The sequence below is a fragment of the Bombyx mori genome, chromosome 5, assembly GCF_030269925.1.
Source record: "Bombyx mori chromosome 5, ASM3026992v2".
NCBI lineage: Eukaryota > Metazoa > Arthropoda > Insecta > Lepidoptera > Bombycidae > Bombyx > Bombyx mori.
Genome location: NC_085111.1, coordinates 8,448,348 through 8,471,479, shown reverse-complemented (window position 1 = coordinate 8,471,479; position 23,132 = coordinate 8,448,348). Strand labels below are relative to the sequence as shown.

The window sequence follows — 23,132 nt, the reverse complement described above, 5'->3', positions numbered from 1 at the left end:
AATGAATCACGCAAGCTAGGTCAGAATAATCTACGCTTTATTATAAATCCACTAGATGATGACCCAGCTTTTGCTCATATTTTTTTTGATAACGCCATCTTGTTGTTTCTTTAAAGCGGTTAGTTGCCCTCAATTAAGAAAAATAGTATTATTATTCGCCAATAGATGTCCGGAAGAGTTGATTATTGAAAACACGAATAAAACTACATTTTCTGAAAATAAATCGTAGCTAGATCGATTTATCGCCCCCGAAATACCCTGTGTACTAAATTTTATGAAAATCGTTGGAGCCGTTTCCGTGATTCAGATTATAATTGTATATATTAATATACAATAACTGCTCGTTTAAAGGTATAAGATATATTGTCCAAAGAGTTTTTAATTGTGTAATTTTTATTTCTGTACATCGAAAATAATTCGGTTTCCGAAGTGGAAACAACAAAAAATTCCCATCAATCACTACCACAAAAATTGAATTTTTAAATTTTGTCATAATTTATGAAGAGAATTTAAAGCAAAGATAGCTGGTTGATTATATCCCGTTATCATACTAGACCCATGACCAGACAGAGGCACAGCGAGTTCGGTTTTTAAAAAAAAAACTTGTATACTTTTAGTCCCAATATTTTTTTAGTACGGCTATATTTTCAATTATTGTAGTCGTTGAATATATGTGCAGTTATCAGTATACTGGATATTTAGAATAATCTGAAATTTTGCCACATTTTTATTATAATGAAAAAATAATCATAAAAAGAGTTGTGACAAATAATCGCCTACGTAGCATCGCAGCCCCTAATTTGGCGGGTCATTAAGGAAATAAATAAAACCATATATCACTATCGTGTTCATAATTGACAAGTACCGTCAAATATAGACCAAGAGACATTAAGAAAGAAAACTGACCATATATCCTAATGAGGCTATCGGTTTCGCCCAGAGAATTCTTCGCAACGCACCGGTAACCGCCTATATCTTCTTCTGTCAATCTTCGGACAGTCAAAGCCATGCGACTCTCAAACGAACTTATAACTGTGTTCATCACTTCGTACTTGCTGGATGATATTACCATCTCATCTGTAAGAACAAATCGGTTAATTATAAACACAACTATTAACGGGTTCCCACCACGGTCCTCACATTTCACGAGTGATTTGTGTGCTCTTGCAAGTGCCATGAACACAGTAAGCTGAAACTCGCGGTAAGAATGCGGTAAATAATAATATTTATAATGTAGACTGCCGCAAATGTTTAGAACAATCCATTAATTACTACTACTACTGCGCTGGAGCAATGACCCCGAAGTGAGTCTTGGCCTCCGACAATAAACGTCACCATTCAATCCAGCGCTGCGCAATCCCTGGCTAATCTGACACTTGGAGCTCACGTAAATTTCCTTCCACAGCGTCAGAACAGCGGTACTTAGGCCTCCCTACTGGGCAGCCTCCCTACTGGCTGACAGTGTCCCTACGGTACACCCGCGTGCACCCATTTTACAGCCCGATCCTGCATTAGTCTCCCCCAGAATATTAATAATATTCGAAGAAATCAGAAACGCTATTATGACGCTTAAGAACAACAAAGCGCCAAGCACTGACAACCTACCATCTGAATTTTGGAAATACGGAAAAGCCTAGTTAGCAGTCCAGACTGTACCCTTATTAAATGGATATGGGAATCCGAACATCAACCTGTCCAGTGGTATCAGGGGGTCATCTTCCTGACACACAAAAAAGGCAGGCGGAAGAAATGCAATAACTACAGAGGAATTCTTTTACTACCTACAGCGTACAAAATATTATCTTACGTTTTACTAAGAAAACTAGAGCCGTATTCAGACAAAATCATTGGGGATTATCAGTGTGGCTTCAGACGTAATCGTAGCACAGTCGACCAAACCTTTACTCTGAAACAGTTAATGGAGAAAAGATGGAAGTATGCACAACGTATTCATTCGATCTATGTAGATTTTGCTAACACCTACGACAGCATAGAAAGACGGACTCTATATAAAATCTTCTATTCTATTCTATCAGACCATAGATGTCCACTGTTGGACATAGGCCTCCCCCAAGCCTTGCCACAAAGAGCGGTCCTGCACTGCCTGCATCGAGTGGATCTCCGCGAACTTCAATAGGTCGTTGGTCCATCTTGTGGGAGGCCTAACCACGTTACGTCTTCCGGTACACGGTCGCCACTCAGGAACTTTCCAGCCCCAATGGCCATCCGTTCTACGAACAGTGTCTCCTAATCCTCACCCGCTTTAAAATCACACAGAAGCTTGTGATAATAGTGTAGGTTGCTACTAAGGAAAGTAGAATCCATTAGTGATTTGCTTAAATTAACAATATTCGAAAAATTTCAATGTCAATTCTCGTATATTCGGTTAACCGGATTCGCCTTTTTTATGACGGGGTCTCAAAAGAATCGTCCCTTAACCATGTAGAACAGTGTAACGTCAGTTCATAAAAATAATTGAGGATGCTATTGTGATATGAGGTTGTACAAAAAAAAAACCATCTCCAAACAATAGCCTTTTTTTTTTTTTTTTTTATGATTGAAGGATTACTGGTGGCCCGGAGGCCTTTCCAGTTTCACCAGGACAGGTGGGCGAGCAAAGGCTCAGCCAGGAGGGGTGGGATTTGCTAACAGCTACCCGAGCGCCTCCGAAGGAGACCTAACAACTCAAGAGTAGCTGCTTCGCGAATGAATCTACTACCGGATCGGAATCGCGACCCACTGAGAAGATCCGGCGAGAAACTCAGCGGGCTGATGCATGGGTTAGGTTGCACGTCGACCTCTTTGTCGAGTTCGACGAGTACGGTTACCGGGGTCCCTAAGCCTGCTCCTAGTATTAGAGCTGAAGGCATCTAATGCAAAGGTTATTGGATCTGATGGATCCGTAAGGACGTGTCTAGGGCGTCGACGGTGACTGGCTCCTGCATGATCAGGATTCGGGGAGTAGTCAGCGGCGACAACGATAAGGCGATTATCATGACGCATAGCCTTATCGAAGTATCGTTCCGACGCTGACTTCATGTATTTCCGAATTGATTCGAGGCCCAGGTCGTCGTGTAGGTCAACGTTCCTCACGAACCACGGAGCCCCGACAGCTAACCTGCAAAAGCGGGATTGTAGGGATTGGAGGGTGTCTATGTGTGTGCGGGCCGCGTGAGCGAACACCACACTCGCGTAAGTCATGACGGGCCTTATGCAAGTTTTGTAAAGTGTCACCTTGTTCCGAAGGGACATTTTACTCCGCTTACAGATCATGGGGTAGAGTCTGCCGAGAATAAACGCGGCACGGTCACGGACTGATTTTATATGCGGGCGGAATGTCATCGATGCATCCAGGGTAACGCCCAGGTACTTGACCTTCCTGGCCCAGGGTATGGGTTGTCTAAAGAGAGTAATCGGGGGTGTGAGATTCCTCCTCCTAATCCGGGAGGAAATCCGTGAGGAGCTTCCCCTCTGAAATAGCACCGCAGTACTTTTCGCTGGGTTGATGTCTATGCGCCATTTTCGGAACCACTGTCCTAGGGCTAGGGCTGCGCTCTGAAGCTTCTTCGCGATTAGGGACTTATTTCTACTAGAATAGTAAACAGTCGTGTCGTCGGCGAATAAAGCTAAATGGGTCGGCGGCGACCGGGGAATATCGTTGACGAATAAGCTAAATAGGAGGGGTGAGAGGACAGAGCCTTGTGGGACTCCAGCTGTAAGAGGTCGTGGGGAGGAGCGGGTTCCCTCGACTCGATATCGAAAAGAGCGGTTCGACAAGAAGTCCCGTATGATGAGCACGAGACTATCCGGCACGCCCATGTCGAATAGTTTGAAAATCAAACCATTGTGCCAGACTTTGTCGAACGCTTTTGCGACGTCGAAGAAGAGAGCTCCCGTGTATAACGGTTTTGGTCGATTAAGCCCCACAAGAATGTGCTCCGTGAGGCGGTGCACCTGTTGAACGCATGAGTGATTTGTACGGAATCCGAATTGTTCATCGATGAGAATGCCCTTGGATGAGACGAAGTCTCTGAGGCGTTTGTAGATCAGACGCTCATACAGTTTGCTTAGAGACATGAGGAGGCTAATCGGGCGGTAACAATAGCCTATCGTTGGGAGAGCGATATTTTTCAAGGAGCACAAAATCGTCGAAATTTCCGCATAGACCCTTTAGTCGTACGACTACATTGCGGTACATAAGTATGTCGTTTACCGCCTTCGAGCTGCGGTAAGCCTCGAGTGTCTGTTGTCCGCAAATGATAAAGAGACTAGCTTTCTTTTGGAAACATTGCGGCACCGGCGGTGTTCAACGCATACCTCACACCGTGCGACGTTTTATTAGCAGCAATAAAATATGTGAGGGGACAATATTTTGCGGAGTTTAACTGCCTTCGCCATATTTCACAACACATTTATGTACGTTAATTAAAATAGCACGCCTAAAACTTTTTGCGAAAATGATAACATCGGCAACGCCTTTCTTAATCTTCATTTCCGATCGAAACTTTGGCTTGCTTCCTCTCTAGTGTACTTTGGCTTTATGATGTGCGTCGAAGATGGCCTTCAAACAAAATTACCCGACAAACCCGAACCTCTCTCCGCTTTCGTACAATATTACAAGAAATTTCAACTCAATTAAAGTCTAAAATAACATTGTAATACTCTTAATTACGTTCGAGTGAGGCTTGCTTAATTAACACTTGCATGTCAGAAGCCCTAACATAGATTGATGACAAACGAAAATGACGACCCTATGCGGTTCGTACTCTCGGGTTGGCTGTTGCGACAGGCCAGAGTGAAAGCGCCAGTCACCGGGCACAAGTTCGCGGCCTAACAAAAGCTGGCCCGTCAACAAAGCCGTCCATGGATCATAACGTAGACGTAAAACAACTTGTGACCTTAATGCGTTTTAATAATTAGCGCTTCAAGCTCAGCCGAAATTAACGCGATCGATACAAAGCAGCATTGTTCACGTGGCTAGTTTAAGCAATATTTTGACGAGGCTTTTAGTAGCGTTAGAATTGTTTCGTGAAACTTTTTAGGATTTCGAAAGAATCATAATCAAAAAGGCAAATTTGTCTTTTATATTTTATTACTTGTTTTATCATTCAAGGTTTTGGACGTACTCATGACGTTGGATTAAAATGTTACTAATTACATTGGCATTACAGACCAAAATTAGATCTTGGGTCGTAGCTGAGTAATAAGATTACTGGCATTGATGATTCTACAGAAATTATTAGGATCGCAACTAGTGCTCCCAAGAGATCTTCCGCACTGTAAGCTGTGCGTAATGGACTTAAAAGCAAACAAAGCTGTTGTCGAACCGAAAATGGACTAGCAAACCATGCTTTCATATTGCATTTGGGTCTGAAATGGTTGGTTAAACCAATCAAGTTGTTGTAGCGTAGTCTAGAATATTTAAGATTCTTCAACTAAAATCTCAATCATCAGATGTATGTAAATAGAAGTGTAACCAGTCTCGTTGCAAAAAGAAGAATACAAAATATGATTGATAAGCGAGCTATTTTCAGAAAATTGATAATAGCACGTCAGTTTTAGGCTAGGATGAAAAGGAATTCTATGAATTCCTATTATGTAAAAATATTGTGGTTTAAAACCATGCGTTAGAAAATGTCTTCTAATTCGACTGAATTAAAAAATAACTTACCGCAATCTTGCCCCAATCTGTATTCCTGGCAGAAAAGCTAGTAATAATGTGAACCCTAAATTTCGAGTGGCTCAAAACTCGTTCCCATTGAAAATTAACCCGTAAATTTCACGCGACAACTGCCGAATGGGGAACTTTGAGAAACCGCCGACGGCTGTAGAGCGAATGCGAAGTTACAACTCGGTTCGCTTCATCTGACTCATTACCTACTCTCTACTACTCATTTTCAGAGAGGATTGTCTTGTAAAAAAATAAACCTGGAAGTTTATCGTGAGTTTTTGGAACGAAGTTCCTTATGGGACGATGCGGAGGGGTACCGTAACTGGGAAAAAACGTCCGTAACGAAAGATTTTTATTAGACTTAGCTTTGTAATAACGTACAAAAAATAACATTTTTTTATTATATATTTTTATAAATCATTGTGAATAAAATCGAAAAAAAGTAGTGAAAAAAGTAGTTTTTTTTTTCAATAAAAAAATCATAATAAAAAATGTATACCCGAATAATTACTGTCTTTATACCTCGAATAGAACTTAAAATTAATATTTTTATAATAAGGAACTTCGTTCCTATCCGGTGTCCCACGACACCACACATCTTTTTTTTTTTTGACGGAGATGATAACCTAATATTAAAGCCGCTGTACGCATTGAAGTTGAGGTCTCAAATACATTGCAATAACTATGACCCGGCCCTTGTAGCCGTTACAATTACCCATGCCTTAGAAAGCAAGGTTACGTAACGTACCTACGTAAATTCATGAAAATTGCAAGGTTGATTTTAATGATATGACACGATATCCTTCTTTATGATAGAAATCGTTGATAAATTACAAGTGTTTTGAATCAATCATGTAATTAGGAAATCAGTGCCGATATGGCAATGAACTAATATCTCAACAAGAATAATATTTTTTACAAAAAAACATTTATCTTTATTCTTTATTGTACACACAGTTAAGACAGTAAAATAATTGCGAAAAGTTATAAAATGGCGAGCTTAACTCAACAATTGAGTTATCTACCAGCTAACCGTTCTTAAAGAGGGAGAGCTTTACATAAGTGAGTAGAAGAGTTACAATCTAATCAATTCAATAACAATAATAATAATAAACACTAATATATAATATATCAGACTATATACATACACGTACATATATAATGAGATACATAAAACAAATACATTTAAATAATACTAAATCGACAGATAGTGCTCCTTTAATACAATAACATACAAGCTTGTCGATTTGTTTAGATTAATATGAACATGCAAGCAGCGCGTGCTATGCTTAACTGTAAATATTACATGCTCGTAATGAAAATAAAGGTAGCAAAACAAATGAAATAAAACAATAAAAATGTTTTTATTTGAGCTGAATACTTGTTAGGTTAAGTAAATGACACATAGATTAGTAAAATAACGCTTCCATAGCAGCTATTATAGTCATCGTAGTGTACGGATGCCTAATTCGTAAAGTCAAAGGGGCTCAGTCGTGCAATACCTATTGTTAATTCCGTTCAAGCATATGTTCGAGCGCAAGCTACATGTGTATTGTATTATATGTTTATGTACAATTTCAATATCATTACCCTAAAATCAAAACACTAACTTGACAGAAGCAATACATTGAACTAAAGTAGTTTTAAAGGATTTAACGGTGATTTTTAACTTACTTCACACACGTTTTTTCTTTCAAACATGAGGAATATTAAAGTTATATTAAACGGATTGAACATAAAATTGAAATATTTTAAGTAATTTATTTACATTGCTGATTTATGTATACACATAAATGTGTAATACATTCACAAAGTTTTACTACAACCAGTATTACGCATATACTTTTTGCGGATTTGATTTTTATTACACGAAGTGATTCCTTCATTGTAGATGTGAACATGTGCTAATTAAGTATTTAATTGGAACAATAAAGAATCCTGAATCATTCATTGAACAGAATCCTGTCTGCGGGATTCGCATCGCTTGAAACCGGGTGTCTAATCCTTTAGGCCGCGACGACTTACAGTATAGAATCTATTTATAGTTTATTTATAGAAACAATAATCCTATTTATAACATAATCTACCGATGACTGCGGCTGATGATAATAATTCAAAATTAAAAAATGAAGGTATTATTAGTACAGCTAAAATCTATTATTTGATAAATACTAGTGGTCCCGCAGTAGTCGAAATTCGACTATAATTAATTGAAATTATAATTTTGACCATTATTATGGTTATATTGTCAAAGACTATTATACTTCTATAATCACAGTTTTCGCAAAGACTACACTATAGACAAATAATATTAAAGATAAACAATATTAACCTATTTTCAATAGGTTTCCTACTTCAGTGATTTGACCACAGTTTTTGACAAACTAAAGTTTGACAAATGCATGTGCAAATATGTGTGCGTGTCAAATACATGGCAGTTGTGTAATGTTTTCTTTATTGATTTAATGTATCTTTTGTGTATTATTTTTAAAAAATATTAGCATTGTGCACTCCTTCTCTATATTCTCTATAAGTGTGGGAAATTTCATACTCCTCCGTCCGCACAATTATCGTAAAAAGGGGTACAAAGTTTTTGCTTCACGTATTAATATAAAGAGCCCCTTACTATTTTGCAAAAACTTTGTAAGGCACAATCATATAAATTTAATAATCTTGTTCACGAATGTTATTATCACATGGCGAGAATTATCTTGAGTCGTATTATACGATAGAAAGACTCAGAAAAATTTATTGTTTATTACAAAAGTCTGGTTTATTTTACGCTCGGGTAAGTGTTAATGGATTTTTCAGTGTGGTTATCACGTGTTCTTTTATTGTGACTCTCGGTGGTAATTTTTCTACTTTTCAATGTTATTGGAACACATTCAGCTCTTTATACGACAGGGTTACGATCTATAAGTTCCGTGCCGAGTTCGATTATTGAAATGCAAGAATAGATATCGGTTTTCCGTCTCATATGTTAGCGTTTGTCTCAATACTATATAGAATCGTTATCCTAAACTATCAACTGTTTTATGCTAGTATAATAATATGTACGAGTATATATCATTAGCTTTAAAGTCTGGTAAGCATGAAAATCATTAATGCACGGATTACCTAAAACAAACTATAATCAGTTAGCTTATACTCTATTTTTAATAATAGTATCTAAACTTATTTATAATTAAAAAATTGTAACGGAAACACGTTTTTTTTTATTGCTTAGATGGGTGGACGAGCTCACAGCCCACCTGGTGTTAAGTGGTTACTGGAGCCCATAGACTAGACATCTACAACGTAAATGCGCCAGGTCTCAAGTATAGTTACAACGGCTGCCCCACCCTTCAAACCGAAACGCATTACTGCTTCACGGCTGAAATGGTCGGGGTGGTGGTACCTACCCGCGGGGACTCACAAGAGGTCCTACTACCAGTAATTACGCAAATTATAATTTTGCGGGCTTAATTTTTATTACACGATGTTATTCCTTCACCGTGGAAGTCAATCGTGAACATTTGTTGAGTACGTATTTCATTACAAAAATTGGTACCCGCCTGTGATTCGAACACCGGCGCATCGTTCAACACGAATGCACCGGACGTCTTACCCTTTAGGTCACGACGACTTCCAAAAGTCGTGATTGCGTTATAGATTTACAACACAAAAATATATAAAAAAGGATGCCAGGTTGTCGTTTTATATTTTAATTGTTACGATAATTTTATCTTTCTAATATCAAACAAAACCGATATTAGAAATAGATATTAATTAGAATATTAGAATACGAGCACGAGATGTATCAATTAAATTTATAAAAACACATTTTTTCATAGCCTAACGCTTCAGATGGATTAATGGATCCATTACACTCTTATCTCATCTCACAATGATAATACTGCATTCCGCTATTCGTCAGAGCTACTTAAAGCTACGGTTGTTATATTGATTGATTTTTTTCACAGTAGCAGTGTGCTTCTCTTCGATTACTTTCTTCCTTCTAAATTCTTCTCGTCCCCGTCTTAAATTTGACTGATGCTAAGAGGTATTACAGACCGGGCTCAGTGGTGTAGATTGGGAGAGGCCTATGTCCAGCAGTGGACGACTATGGGCTGTTGATGATGATGATGATGATGATGAAGAGGTATTAGATTTAACGAATCCTAGATACTACTAGTCAAACCATAGGGTTTATCTACTATAGCAATAGAAAAATCAGGCAGGTCCATTATAATTTTTATATTAAAACTAGCTTGTCCGGCAAACGTTGTTTTGCCATATAAATTATTTCTAGGAAAGATAAATAATCTAGATACCGACTGCAACGCCATCTCAAATCGGTGCAGCCGTTTAGGAGGAGTTCAATGACAAACGCACGCACAGAAGAAATATATTTAAATAAAGATAATATGTGTATGTGTCGAACTCACATGTGTATAATTTTGACGATACCCATTGTTGAATTTGAATGCGTCGGGCTTTTCATTAAACACGACTTTTATCCGGTATCAGGGCTTGCTTGATACGCAGCTACAAGAAGATTAGCATAGAAATGTATAAAACATCTGAAGAATTTTATATGAAACCCGAGTGCGCATAGCACGGAACCGCTCACCTCGTCTTACACAAGGCAATATGAATAAAATATGGATTCATCAGTTGAATAAACGAACATTTCGTGCTCAAATAACTCTGTTCGCACGCAGTGTGTAATGATCACACCGACTCTTTGAATATATAGGGTGATGTAATATGAAAGCGTTTTGGTATCAAGTTTTTTTTTTCTCGCTCGATTACCAAAATTGTTTTTATTTGAGTAATTTGATTTTGTTAGATATTTTGTTTAAGTAAGAATAAGTCAATTAATTTACTAACTACTAAAGCGAGAATAACATCAAGCAAAGTGAACGAAAGTGCAGATATTACCGGTGGTAGGACCTACGTGAGTCCGCACAGGTAGGTACCACCACCCTGCCTATTTCTGCCGTGAAGCAGCAATGCGTTTCGGTTTGAAGGGTGGGGTAGTCGTTGTAACTATACTGAGACCTTAGAACTTATATCTCAAGGTGGATGGAGCATTTACGTTGTATCTATGGGTTCCAGTGACCACTTAACACCAGGTTACTCTGAAACAGCTGAGCTCGTCCACTCATGTAAGAAAAGAAAAAAAAGATATTTTGAAGGTCCATATTTCGGTCGATATTTTTAAATTCATTTTAAATCTTAGACTTGAGTTATGCCAAAATAATATCCGTATATGTATATATAGTACATATCTAAGCACTGTTACTCTTTAAAACCCTATCTCAAGAAATACATATTTCTTATTTAATATCATTCTCCTGCGCTTCTCCCAGTCGGCGCAGCATGTTTTCTCATTCCATACCCTCCTCTATCATATACCATTTCTTCGCTCACTCCCTTCTTACACATATCGTCTTTCACGCAATCCATCCATTTCCTCATTAGATCTAGCTCTTTCTCTATATCCTTCCACATTCATAGCTAACACTCTTTTACCAACCTCATTTTCATTTCGTCTCATCACATGTCCATACCGTCTCTAAACGCGCACTTCTCAGCTTCTCTGTCACAAGTGCCACTTTTAGACTTCCTCTAACATCTCTTCTTCTTAGTCGCATACTTCATTGCTGAAGGTCGTGTCGTGAAAGCCCTTCGTGGCTCTTTGTTTTTCTCTCTGTGGCTCCTCTAACATATTCATTCCGTATTCTATTCATTCTCGTTACTCCACACATCCATCGCAACATTCACATCTCTGCTGCATGCAATCGCCTTTCATCCGCCCCTTTAGTCGTCAATATTTCCTAATTATTATACAATTATACCAACCTTAATCTATACCCTTATTTGTTTATAATAAAGTCATACTAATACATCCAATACTAATACTACCCAAGTGAATTTATTCAAACAAAAAAAAAGTATTAAAATTTTGTGCTATACAGAAATATCTTACTTAGATATATTTTTTTGCCTTTGTAGGCAGACGGGCATACGGCCCACCTGATGGTGAGTGGTTACCATCGCCCATGGACTCCAGCAATGCCAGGGGCAGAGCCAAGCCGCTGCCTACCGCTTAATACTCTCCACAAGCCTCGTTTGAAAAAGGACATGTCATAGCGCTCGGAAAACACCGTGGAGGGGAGCTCATTCCATAGCCGGATGGTACGTGGCAAAAAAGATCTCTAGAAACGCACTGTGGATGACCGCAGTGGCTCCAGGTAGTATGGATGAACTCTACTCCGGTGGCGGGCGGTGCGATGGTAAAAACGAGATGCTGGTATCATCTCGAACAAGTCCTCAGAGCACTCCCCATGGAACATACGGGATAAAATACAGAGGGAACCGAAGTCCCTCCGCAGACCCAGAGGCTCCAAACGATCAGAGAGAATGGGATTAGCGACAATCCGAACGGCCCTCCTCTGTATGGAGTCAAATGGAAGAAGCTGGTATTTGGGAGCCCCGGCCCAGAGATGGGAGTAGTACTCCATGCGAAACCGGACTTGTGCTTTATAAAGCAAAAGTCTTTGTCCAGGCGTGAAGTACCGCTTCGCTCTGTTGAGGACTCCCAGCATTTTGGACGCCAACTTGGCTTTGCCTTCCAAATGACTCTGAAACTGGACATCGCTCGAAATGTCGACCCCAAGTATCCCGATACTCTCGGAAGGTTGCAGGGATACTCCTTGGAATTGCGGCGCCATGACAAAGGGGTCCTTCTTCGCAGTGAACGCGCAAACTTGTGTCTTTATCGGGTTGAATTGAACCAAGTTCAATTCACCCCATTCGGAGACTCGCCCCAGAGAGTTCTCCACTTCAGACACAAGTTTTGATCGTCTCTCCTGCACCACGCTCCGAGAGAGACTCTGATGGCCGATATATCGCGCATCCCCCGTGCTATCATCTGCATAGCAATGCATGCCATCAATAGACAGCATGTCATTGATATACAGGATGAAAAGCGTGGGGGAGAGCACCGAACCCTGTGGAACGCCAGCGTTAATGGTCATGGTATCAGAACAGTCACCGTCTACAACGACCGTGATGCTCCGCCCATCCAAAAAGCTAGCGATCCACTTGCAGAGACCCTCGGGGATTCCGTAAGATGGTAACTTCGATAGAAGTGCCCTATGCCAGACCCTGTCGAAGGCCTTCGCGATATCAAGGCTCACAGCAAGAGCCTCGCCTTTGCTCTCCAAGGCTTCAGCCCACCTGTGAGTAAGGTATATAAGAAGATCGCCAGCTGAGCGACCGTGATGGAAACCGTACTGTCGGTCACTGATCAGCTGGCGATCTTCAAGATACTTCAGGAGTTGTGTATTTATAATTCGCTCCATCACCTTGGAAAGCAAGGATTTTATCGCGATAGGCCTGTAGCTCGATGGGTCCGACCGGTCACCCTTCTTGGGGATAGGTTAGGATAGGGGATAGGACTTAGATATATTGCTCTAGAACTAACTCCCTCCACAATGTTTTCTGAGTTCTATAAACATCTAGTTCTTTTAGAAGGAAAAAGGCAGTGACTCTCAGCGGTAGACAGCGGCTTGTCTGTGACCCCAGTACTACTGAGGTGGAGAAGCGACGGTAGCCTTACTTTCCACTAGCATATTCGCGTGACCTCAAATAATAATTAAAAAAATAACACTCTAAACACAATTATTATTACAAAGGTCTACGTGAGCTTTAATCAAATATCCTCGTTATCCACTTGTCCATAGTATTCGATCAGAACCAATAAATAATATGTTGCTAATGTCGTATTTTTTCTCATTAAGAAAATTATATTATAATATAGCTTAATGTTATATGTAAGCGTATGCATATGTACAATGTGCTATTAATATGAATTACAAAGTAGCTTTTTAAGAATCAAAATCTTAGATTCACTTTATTCCAACAAAAGCATTATGTGAAGTCAGTGAAGAGTCGTGAACGCGTCCACTGGAACTAACAAGCATTGTCTTAATTTACAATAGCTTCAGCTAAGGACTTAAAACCCACGCACTCGTAAATTAAAACTTAATATCTCATTACTCGCAAGCATCACCCGCCCAGGGCTTGAGCCAAAAAATTCTAATTACAGCAGAGTATAATATTCTTCTGGCGGGACGAAAGTTTCATGTTTTTTTTAATCGCTTTAATTTTAAGATGAGCAGACTTGCTCACGGTCCGCCTAACAAACAGCTACCGGAACTCATATACTTAGTCTGGTCATAAATACTGTTACAATTAAAAATAAACAAAATATTACATTTGAATTTGGAATCTGTCATTTTTATATGATTGCTCATTGAGTTTTCTCATTTTGGCGCCAATACATTGTACAATATTTTACGATATTAAAATGGAGTAGGGTGATAAAGAGAACCGAATCGCTGTGATTGCATTACATAAAGTAGGTATGGAGCCAAATGCAATTTTTAAAACTCTCCATACGCTTGGTATTAGTAAAATGTTTGTGTACCGGGCTATTAATAGGTGCAATGAGACCTCTTCTGTTTGTGACAGAAAAAGATCTGACGGTCCACGTAGTATTCGTACGAAAAAGGTGGTCAAAGGTGGGCAGTAAGGGAAAGAATTCGAAGAAATCCTGTCCGAAAGCAAAAGATTTTATCTCGGGAGATGAAGATAGATAGCACCTAGAACCATGTCGCGTATTTTAAAAGATTACTTAAGACTTGCAGCCTATAAGAGACGTACTTGTCATTTCTTAACTGATAATTTAAAAGAGAATATGATGGTAAAATCAAAACAGCTACTGAAGCGGTACGCAAATGGAGGTCATAGAAATTTTTTATTTACGGATGAGAAAATTTTAACAATTGAGCAGCATTTTAACAAACAAAATGACCGTATTTATGCTCAAAGCTCTAAGGAAGCTTCCTAATTAGTCGACAGAGTGCAACGTGGGCACTATCCGACTTCAGTGATGGTTTGGTGGGGTATTAGCTATGAAGGAGTGACTGATCCATACTTTTGTGAAAAAGGTATCAAAACATCGGCACAAGTGTATTAAAATACCATTCTTGAGAATTTAGTGAAGCCCTTTAACAAAACCATGTTCAATAATCAAGAATGGTCTTTCCAGCAAGACTTGGCGCCAGGTCATAGCTCAGTCTACGTAGTCTTGGTTGGAAACTAACATTTCGGATTTCTTCAGAGCCAAAGACTGGCCGTCGTCTAATCCCAATCTTAACCCGCTGGATTATGATTTATGGTCAGTTTTAGAGAGTGCGGCTTGCTCTAAACGCCATGATAATTTGGAGTCCCTAAAACAATCCGCACGATTGGCAGTGAAAAATTTTCCGATGGAAAGAGTGCGTGCTTCTGTTGATAACTGGCCTCAACGTTTAAAGGACTGTATTGCAGCCAATGGAGACCACTTCGAATAAGCTTTTTATACTTTAAATTGTTTTGTATATTACATGTATATATATAACACACTGTAAAAGTAATAAATGTTATTTGCAGTAACAGTATTTATGGCCAGACTAAGTATAAATTAATAAAACCCCTCGTACTTTTATAGCATACACTAGTAGAAACCTTTTATTCACATAGACGTCTTAAAGGCGTCACCTAATGAGAATTCATCGGAGAATGGGATAAATTCTGTGGGTATTATATCAGTCCACTATGGATCAATGTATCACCAACAGGAATTTTTAGTCATAAGCCCTCACTGGTACCACCAGCCTGCCTATTTCTGCGGAATTCAGCGGAATAGTGTTTGACCCGCTTTGAGGTGTGAGACAGCCATTATATAATACAATTGAGACTCAGACCTCATGTTTCGAGGTGGGTGGCAATATTCAAGTGTCCATGTCGATGAACTCGGGTAACCGAGTACACACCAGGCGGGCCGTGAGTTCGTGTAGCCATCATGAAAAACAAATGAATCGATTTCCGCCATTCGCCGTCAGCAGTAGTACATAACAAATTAAGGGCTGGGTACTAAAAAGCTAGGCAGAAAAATAATTATTCTAACTGCTACGACAGATAAATGGTAGACATAAGCGCAATAAAACCGTAGACACTTGAAGCCTATCTTCAAAAGCAGAAACTAGGAAGGAATCTATTAATTTGATTATGATTATTTCGTAATAATATCTTGTTTTTCATAGGTAATTTTTGAAACATTTTTACTAACGATGCTAAGACAGAGGATTTTTATGTAATTTTAAAGACCTTGTCATTATTGTGGTTGATAATTAATTTCGCAAACAAATTTGTATGACGTATTCGTTATTTTTTTTACTTTATTTGGAAAACAAAAACGCTCAAAAGCTGGTCATTGGATCCCATTTGGGTACAATGTTGGAACAGGAAACTGAATATGTTATTAGCGGTCCGATATTTAAATCGAAAAAAAAAATATAACTAATCCACCTGATTTCCTATTCAAAGTTCTTTAGTTAATTGACCACTTTTCTTAAGAGCCACTAGCTTAAATTACTGCTGCGGGAGAGATTAAATTCAATGGTGCAGAGGTCGTAGTCATGGTGACCGGGGTTGTCCCTAAGGGATCGTAAACTAATCAGTATCTACTGGGCATGACTTGCATTATATCTTAGGTAGGTACTAGTTTGTCTCATTACATACATAATTGATGAGCCATATTAATCCGATCAGTTTAAGTAATGAAGTTATAGTGAGATTCGAATTTTAACGGCAGATAGCGGCTTTGCTGTGGTCCTAGTTGTGCTGACGTCCGTGGGCGACCACTCACCATCAGGTAGACCATATCATCTAACTGCAAAGACATAAGGCAATAAATCATGCTTATTGCGTAGATGAGTAAACTTTTGAGGATTTAAAATGATTAACATTATAAATTGGGCACCATCTTTATTAGCAGAGCGTACCAGAGAGAGCTAGACAACAAAAGTCATAGATACACTAGAATACATTAGGACATATATACACTCCAACTTTAACATAAATGAGCTTGCGGCCGGCTCTGTCTTCATTGGTTACCGGAGTCCCTAGATAGAAGAACTTGTTTGTGACCATTAACTTTGAGACACGATGTCGAACTTTGCTTTGTGTAACGACCATTCCTTTAAAACCCAAAAACATAGTCGTATCATCAACAACTATACCAAACTATAACATAACATATGTATAAACAATGAATAAATTGGGAATACTCAAACAAATTTATAAATTTTAACGGTATTTTTTACATTCCATTATATCTATTGCTGTCGGGTCCTTACGACTCCTTACGGGGCGCGGATCGGGCCTCGGGGCAACCCACTCTGCCCGGGTGTAGGCTCCCTGCCTAATTATTTTTTTAAATTTTGACTTAGATTTTTAGACTTCTTACTACATATATCTATAATATTATATAATTATTATCTACAGTTATTTATAGATGAGTTATTTGTAGATGCTTTTTGACAAAATGCCTTGTTCTTTAAGGTCCTATCCTAGTCCTATCTAAAATGTTTAAAAAAATTAGCTGACCCAGCAGATGTTTTCTTTTCTGTAAATAACATAAAAACCTAAAAGCCAATTGCAATGGTACTTACGGAATACCGACCCCAAATTTTAATGTAAACGATTTAGATAACCAACTGAAAACCTACATTTAAAAAAAATATCAATTTAACCATTTTTTTAAGAGTACAACGAAAAACACCTCACCAAAGAATCTGAGGTGTATGTATTACTAATGAAACTCACCGTGATGACTATTACTTTTTGTATAAAAACATAAATTTCTTGAAACTAATCATGTGCCACCTTTTTTCCGTATATAGTTCTACGAGTATGACAGAAACCTTTTTTTTTATTGAATGATGAGCTCACAGCCCGCCTGGTGTTAAGTGGTTACTGGAGCCTATATACATTTACAACGTAAATGCGCCACCCACCTTGAGATATAAGTTCTAAGATCTCAGTATAGTTACAACGACTGCCCTACCCTTCAAACCGAAACGCATTACTGCTTCACGGCAGAAATAGGCAGGGCCTTCCTTAGAGTTTCGTCACACTTGATTGAATGTCACGGAAACGCTTAGAAGATAAAGATACAAAACATAATTTTTAACAGTCTTTCATTAGCTTGGTATGAATATAACGAAATTTTCTTAACTTAACTTTCATCCACTTCAAGTCCTCCAATTAACTTTTAAAAGACATCACGGACCGATTATGATATAATAATTTTATCAGTTCGCTCCACTATTGTGATCAACAACAACAAGTATCAACAGGAAAAATAAAGATGAAATTAATTGATAGTACGGTTTGCTATTTGAATTTAAATATTTCGTAACTATTTCTAGGTTAGGAGTTCAAACATTCTACCAGAATTAGAGAACTATAATTAGGAACTATGCTCGTTTAACTTTATATTTATAGAATAAAATAATTAGTAACAAAATTAGAAGGAATGCCATTGAGAATTTTAAATGTGTACTCACTGGAATCTCGAACCCAATAGTTTATGGATTTCGGCGATGACTCGACGTAGCATTCAAGGGTAGTATCGGTGCCTAGAGGTGCTCCGATCAGCTGATTTGGAACTTGAATTACGGGATGAACTGCAACAATGAAATTACTGGTCAATTGTAATTTTTTTGTCGAACATAAAATAAAAATCAATTTCTCAAAAATTTAAGTTTCCGGTAATTTTAGCGTTCGTAAACAGACGTTATTTTGATTTATCATGTTCTCCTTTTTTATTTTTATTTTGATGGAAGGATTAATGGTGGTTAGGCGAAGGCTTTTTCAGTTTTACTAGGACGGGTAGGTGAGTTCGGGCTCAGCTGGTAGAGGTAAAATTTGCCCACAACTGCCCGAGTGCCAAAGGGGGCCTGACAGCTCTCTCTATATATTCGTCTTGTTTATTCTTGAAAATATCTAATGTTTGCTTATGCTCGAAACTGGAATCACTTTTCGAAGCCAAGACTTTAAAAACAAAGACCCACTGAAGTTCCCTTACTCGTTATCTTCATTTTATTAATAGCATCAAAAAGTGAAAATTCTGTAAGCGTAACTTTGTTCCGCAAATTAGCCTAATAATATTAAAGTTAAATCTTGCATAAAAGCAAAATGTCCGCTTCGGTTGACGCTAAGACGCAAACAGTCTCTTACAGCCAGAAATAATTAAAAGCTACTACTCGCTGACATTAGAGAACACCATTAATAACAAGAAACCTCCGAAAGTTGCCGAGATAAACAACAATTACCACGAATTTGCCGCAGACCTATTTCGTTGTCGAAATGAAAGTTGCCGTTAAATATTTTCCAGCTAAACCGAATCGAAAAAGTTTTTCGTTACTAATTAAATAACACGTAAAACGTAAATAACATTTATTTTATTATGTAACACGACAATGTGGTCGTATAAGCGTATCTTTTTGATTCGATTTTCATTCTAGAGAATGGGCAGAAGCGTTCCCCGATGCGAATACGCGCATCTTTTTTAGTTCTTTTGTTTAGAGGGCTGAGTGAAAAAATACAGACTTCGATCACGCGATTTCATGTCTCAAGATGGGTGGTGGTATCAACCCTCATGTCTTCGTGACCAGATAGGTCGCACGTCCGTTAATTTGTCTGCCCGTCTAAAGCAATAACGAAAAGGGCTGAGTGCCCACATCATTCCTGGTATTGTGTTTACTTACAATGAACTTTTATGATGATTCTCTTGCTCACAGAAGGCGGGACGCCGTTGCTCGCTATGCACAAATATGCACCCATGTCTGATCGAGATATTTTGTTTAAAGTTAGTACTTCTTCTTCATAAACAGCGACTAAGGAGAATAAGTTCACATAAATCATTATTCCAGAAACATTTAAGAGCGGATCATTTGAGGTCTATTGCATGTATAAATTATTGACAGATTCAAACTATTTTTCTGGTTTAATCTCGCACTTCTAATTTTTACCTAAAAATTTCAGGTACTTATCGTACTCAAACCCCACTAAGGTTTTATTCATTCAAAGCTTAATGGTGTGTTAACGAGCATCATAATATGCCGAGATTTTTTTCTATACAGTATCAAGGCATAGCAGTTTGTTTCCCCGACATTCGTGGTGTCCGATAAGGACTCACATCAAACTAAGAGACAAATATCGGTTTGGAATTCTAAAAAGGATATAATAAACGTAAGATTAAGCAATGAAAGTAGTTTTGAAAGTAATATTATTATGTCTACGACTCGCCAAAACCGTAGGAAGTGTCTATTATTACTAATATGATGCTATACTACAGAGATATGAAACGAAAAGAATAAAAAATCTACCTACCTTTAGTTTTGATGCCGTTGGACTCTCTCAAAACGATATCAGCCCCATCTTCCCTCCGCCACATGACTCGTGGCTCTGGCATACCTCGAGCACGACAAGAAACCCTAGCAGTACCTCCTTCTGGCACCATAATATCACCTGACGTTTCTTCCGCTATGAAGTCGGGTGATACAACTACATCCAAGTAACCTATCTGATAAAATGAAACGAATGGTTAGAATGGTTTTAAATATTTTAGACTAAGACGAGAATTACCACCACCTTTTACTGGTGGTAGGACTTCTTGTGAATCCACACGGGTAGGTACCACCACCCTGCCTATTTCTGCCGTGAAGCAGTAATGCGTTTCGGTATGAAGGGTGGGGCAGCCGCTGTAACTATATTTGAGACCTTAGAACTTATATCTCAAGGTGGGTGGCGCATTTACGTTGTATATGTCTATGGGCTCCAGTAACCACTTAACACCAGGTGGGCTGTGAGCTCGTCCACCCTAAGCAATAAATAAAAAATCAACGAAAATATTTACCAAAATTATATCGACGTTAAAAAAGGATTTTTGTCTTATCACGTTTGAAAATAACTACAAATTACAGAACAACACAATAAGTTAGGTGTGCCATACAGGAATCACCACCCGCTGCGTTGGGGTTGTTTCGCGTGCAGCTTAATTCACTTATACTCGTACGCTTCCCTTAATTTCAATTCGTCTCCCGTCGTCATTTAACATAAATGTAGTAAATAGTGACAATTGCTCTATTCCCTCAATTGAATGTGGATAGTTTATAACTAGTTGGTCATGATTTTCAACTAAAACATTACGAAATATGTTTCAAAACGAATTTGCTGGAAATTATTGTCCAAAAATTCAAAGTCGATGGAATTCTTACGGAAACTATAAGCTGATAGTGTGGCTATGGATGCTTAACGAAACAACATTGATGTTCTGTCCAGCGGAGATATCACATAGTGGATTTTATATTCATGCAGTCCTCCATGCGATTTCTGTGATTTTCATTGGAATGCCATTAGTGTATTCAGAAATATGTATTGGACAGTACATGAATGGTAATGTGATATCAATGTGGAATTTCTTTCCAATTTTTCGGATTGCTGGTTACGGTATGATATATCTTGTAATTCTGAAAACTATTTATTTTATGGTTTTGACGACTTGGTATTTGGAGTACGCATTTTATGCTGTGGCGGATCCCCCGCCGTGGTTTTCATGCGATGATTATAATACTACAAAATGCATGGTGAAACGTAAGGACGTATCAGTGTTTCAGCACTGCTTGGAAACTCAGTCTCTATTTGATGAAGATTGTGGCTTCAAAACGGCAAGTTATTTATTCTTTAGCAAAGAAATTGGAGATAAAAATACAAAAATGTCGTTTGGCTGTATGTATGAGTGGAAAAGTATCACATTCAGCCTAACTTTGGGTGTAATTTTCTTTATTTTAACATTAAAAAGAGAGAAACTATTTCAATTTTATTGCAAAACTACCATCACCTATGTCTGCTCAATTGTAGTCATTTTGTTTTGTGTTTCAGTTTCTACTAGTGGAACTTGGTACACCTCTAAATTCAATCTCAATTACAGATGTTTTTATTATCATTCATGTATGAATTCAATAATTAGAGGTTTTCTGTCTGTCGGTACTGGATATGGAATGATGGTATTTTTATCAAAGGACGTTTCATTTCGAAGTCCCGCCACGATAACTGCGGTTGTAGCTTCTTTATTTTCTGTCTTTATTTGTTCGATGTTCTCGCTTATAGTTTTTGGAGGGGTTAAGACTATGATTTATTACCACAGTGAAGAAGAAAGAGTATTAGAGGAAGGCGACAGCATATTTTTTGCACCTCTTGCATCAATATCAGAAATAATGTCATATTTTGATGCGATACCTATTTGGGGATTTTTCTGGTTTTCTTCTATTTTTGTCTGCTTATTTTTTAATTTATGGCTACTGTTTCTTTATATAAAAGAGTTCATATATCAATTCACTTGGTCACAAAAATATTGTAGACTGTTTACATTTTTATTCATGTTGTTGATTTGTGTATTGACGTGGCCATTTTACTGTGTCGATTTAACCACAGTTCTACTAGATACTACGGAAGTAATTCAAATTTCAAACAGCTTACTGTTTTCGTTGCCAATTTATTGGATTTATGGTTTTAAATCTCATGCCGTTGATATTATTTTTATGATTGGAATTAAGTCGAATTGGTTTTGGAAATTTACGCAGTTGATTAATCCGGTTATATTAATATTCATATTGCTTTCTAAATGCACTCATTTAGAAGTCAAAGAACACGTCATGTCCTTAAATTCTAAAGTATTACAAACATCAGTTAATCATTTTTTATTTTACGTTGTTATGGGCATATATATTTTTATTTTAGTCGTAGGAATTTCAACGCAATTAATGGTTTACTATCGCAAGAAAATGATTTGGAAACTATTTTCTCCGACTGACTCTTGGGGACCGAGAGATAAGATTTTATTTAAGAGCAGAAAAATGTTTGTACCCGAAATAATGACGAGAGAGTTTCTGTACAGACAAGTTCGCCTGCGAGGATATTACAGGAGCAAAAAAATATCTCACATAAAAAATCAGGAATACAACGAACAAGAATCAATTTTCTCATGAGCTTTAGGCAGATTCTTATTAATTGAATTTGTTTAGAAAATTTTCCTTATAGACAAATCATAAGTATTGAGTACCTGGCTTTTCATTGGGTCTGTATTAATTTGACACATATATTGGCCTCTATCTTCTTCTTGAACGCTACGGATGTGTAGATTCCAAACAGTTGGCCCGTTGTGGGACACAGCGACTCTATGGTTGTTGGTTATGACATGAACATGTATCGCTTGAATGGCCTTTGTATCAGCTTTAACCCAGCCTACCTAAAAAGTATCATAATAAATTTTTGTCGAATTTCACAAAGCATTTTGTATTATTTTAAACGTACCCTGTATCCTCCAAGGTTCTGTACAAGGCATCTGAATGTAGCATCTCGTCCTACTGGTATCGTTATATTCATCAATGGCTCAGCAAATTCCGGTTGAAATGCTTGACCTAAATAAACAAATCGTTTATCAATGTATAGTTATTGATATTAAAAAAAATCGGCTTACATAATACTGGAAGAATATATTTAATTAGTTCCGCTGTTG

At 38.0% G+C, this 23,132-nt stretch overlaps 1 protein-coding gene across 2 annotated transcripts in view; it reads right to left on the bottom strand.

Annotated features, from left to right (window-relative positions):
• Window positions 1-23,132, bottom strand: part of LOC101742310 (lachesin) — a 36,422-nt gene that overhangs the window by 2,157 nt on the left and 11,133 nt on the right. The window contains exons 3-8 of one of the 2 annotated variants that reach the window (XM_012693892.4): window positions 22,928-23,034; window positions 22,677-22,862; window positions 19,946-20,138; window positions 19,321-19,449; window positions 18,118-18,237; window positions 907-1,077 (exon numbers count right to left, since the gene is read on the bottom strand). In XM_012693892.4, the coding sequence (XP_012549346.1) occupies window positions 907-1,077; window positions 18,118-18,237; window positions 19,321-19,449; window positions 19,946-20,138; window positions 22,677-22,862; window positions 22,928-23,034 (906 nt within the window). The remainder of the gene's footprint in view (window positions 1-906; window positions 1,078-18,117; window positions 18,238-19,320; window positions 19,450-19,945; window positions 20,139-22,676; window positions 22,863-22,927; window positions 23,035-23,132) is intronic. The other variant, XM_062668647.1, reaches the window with a different exon arrangement.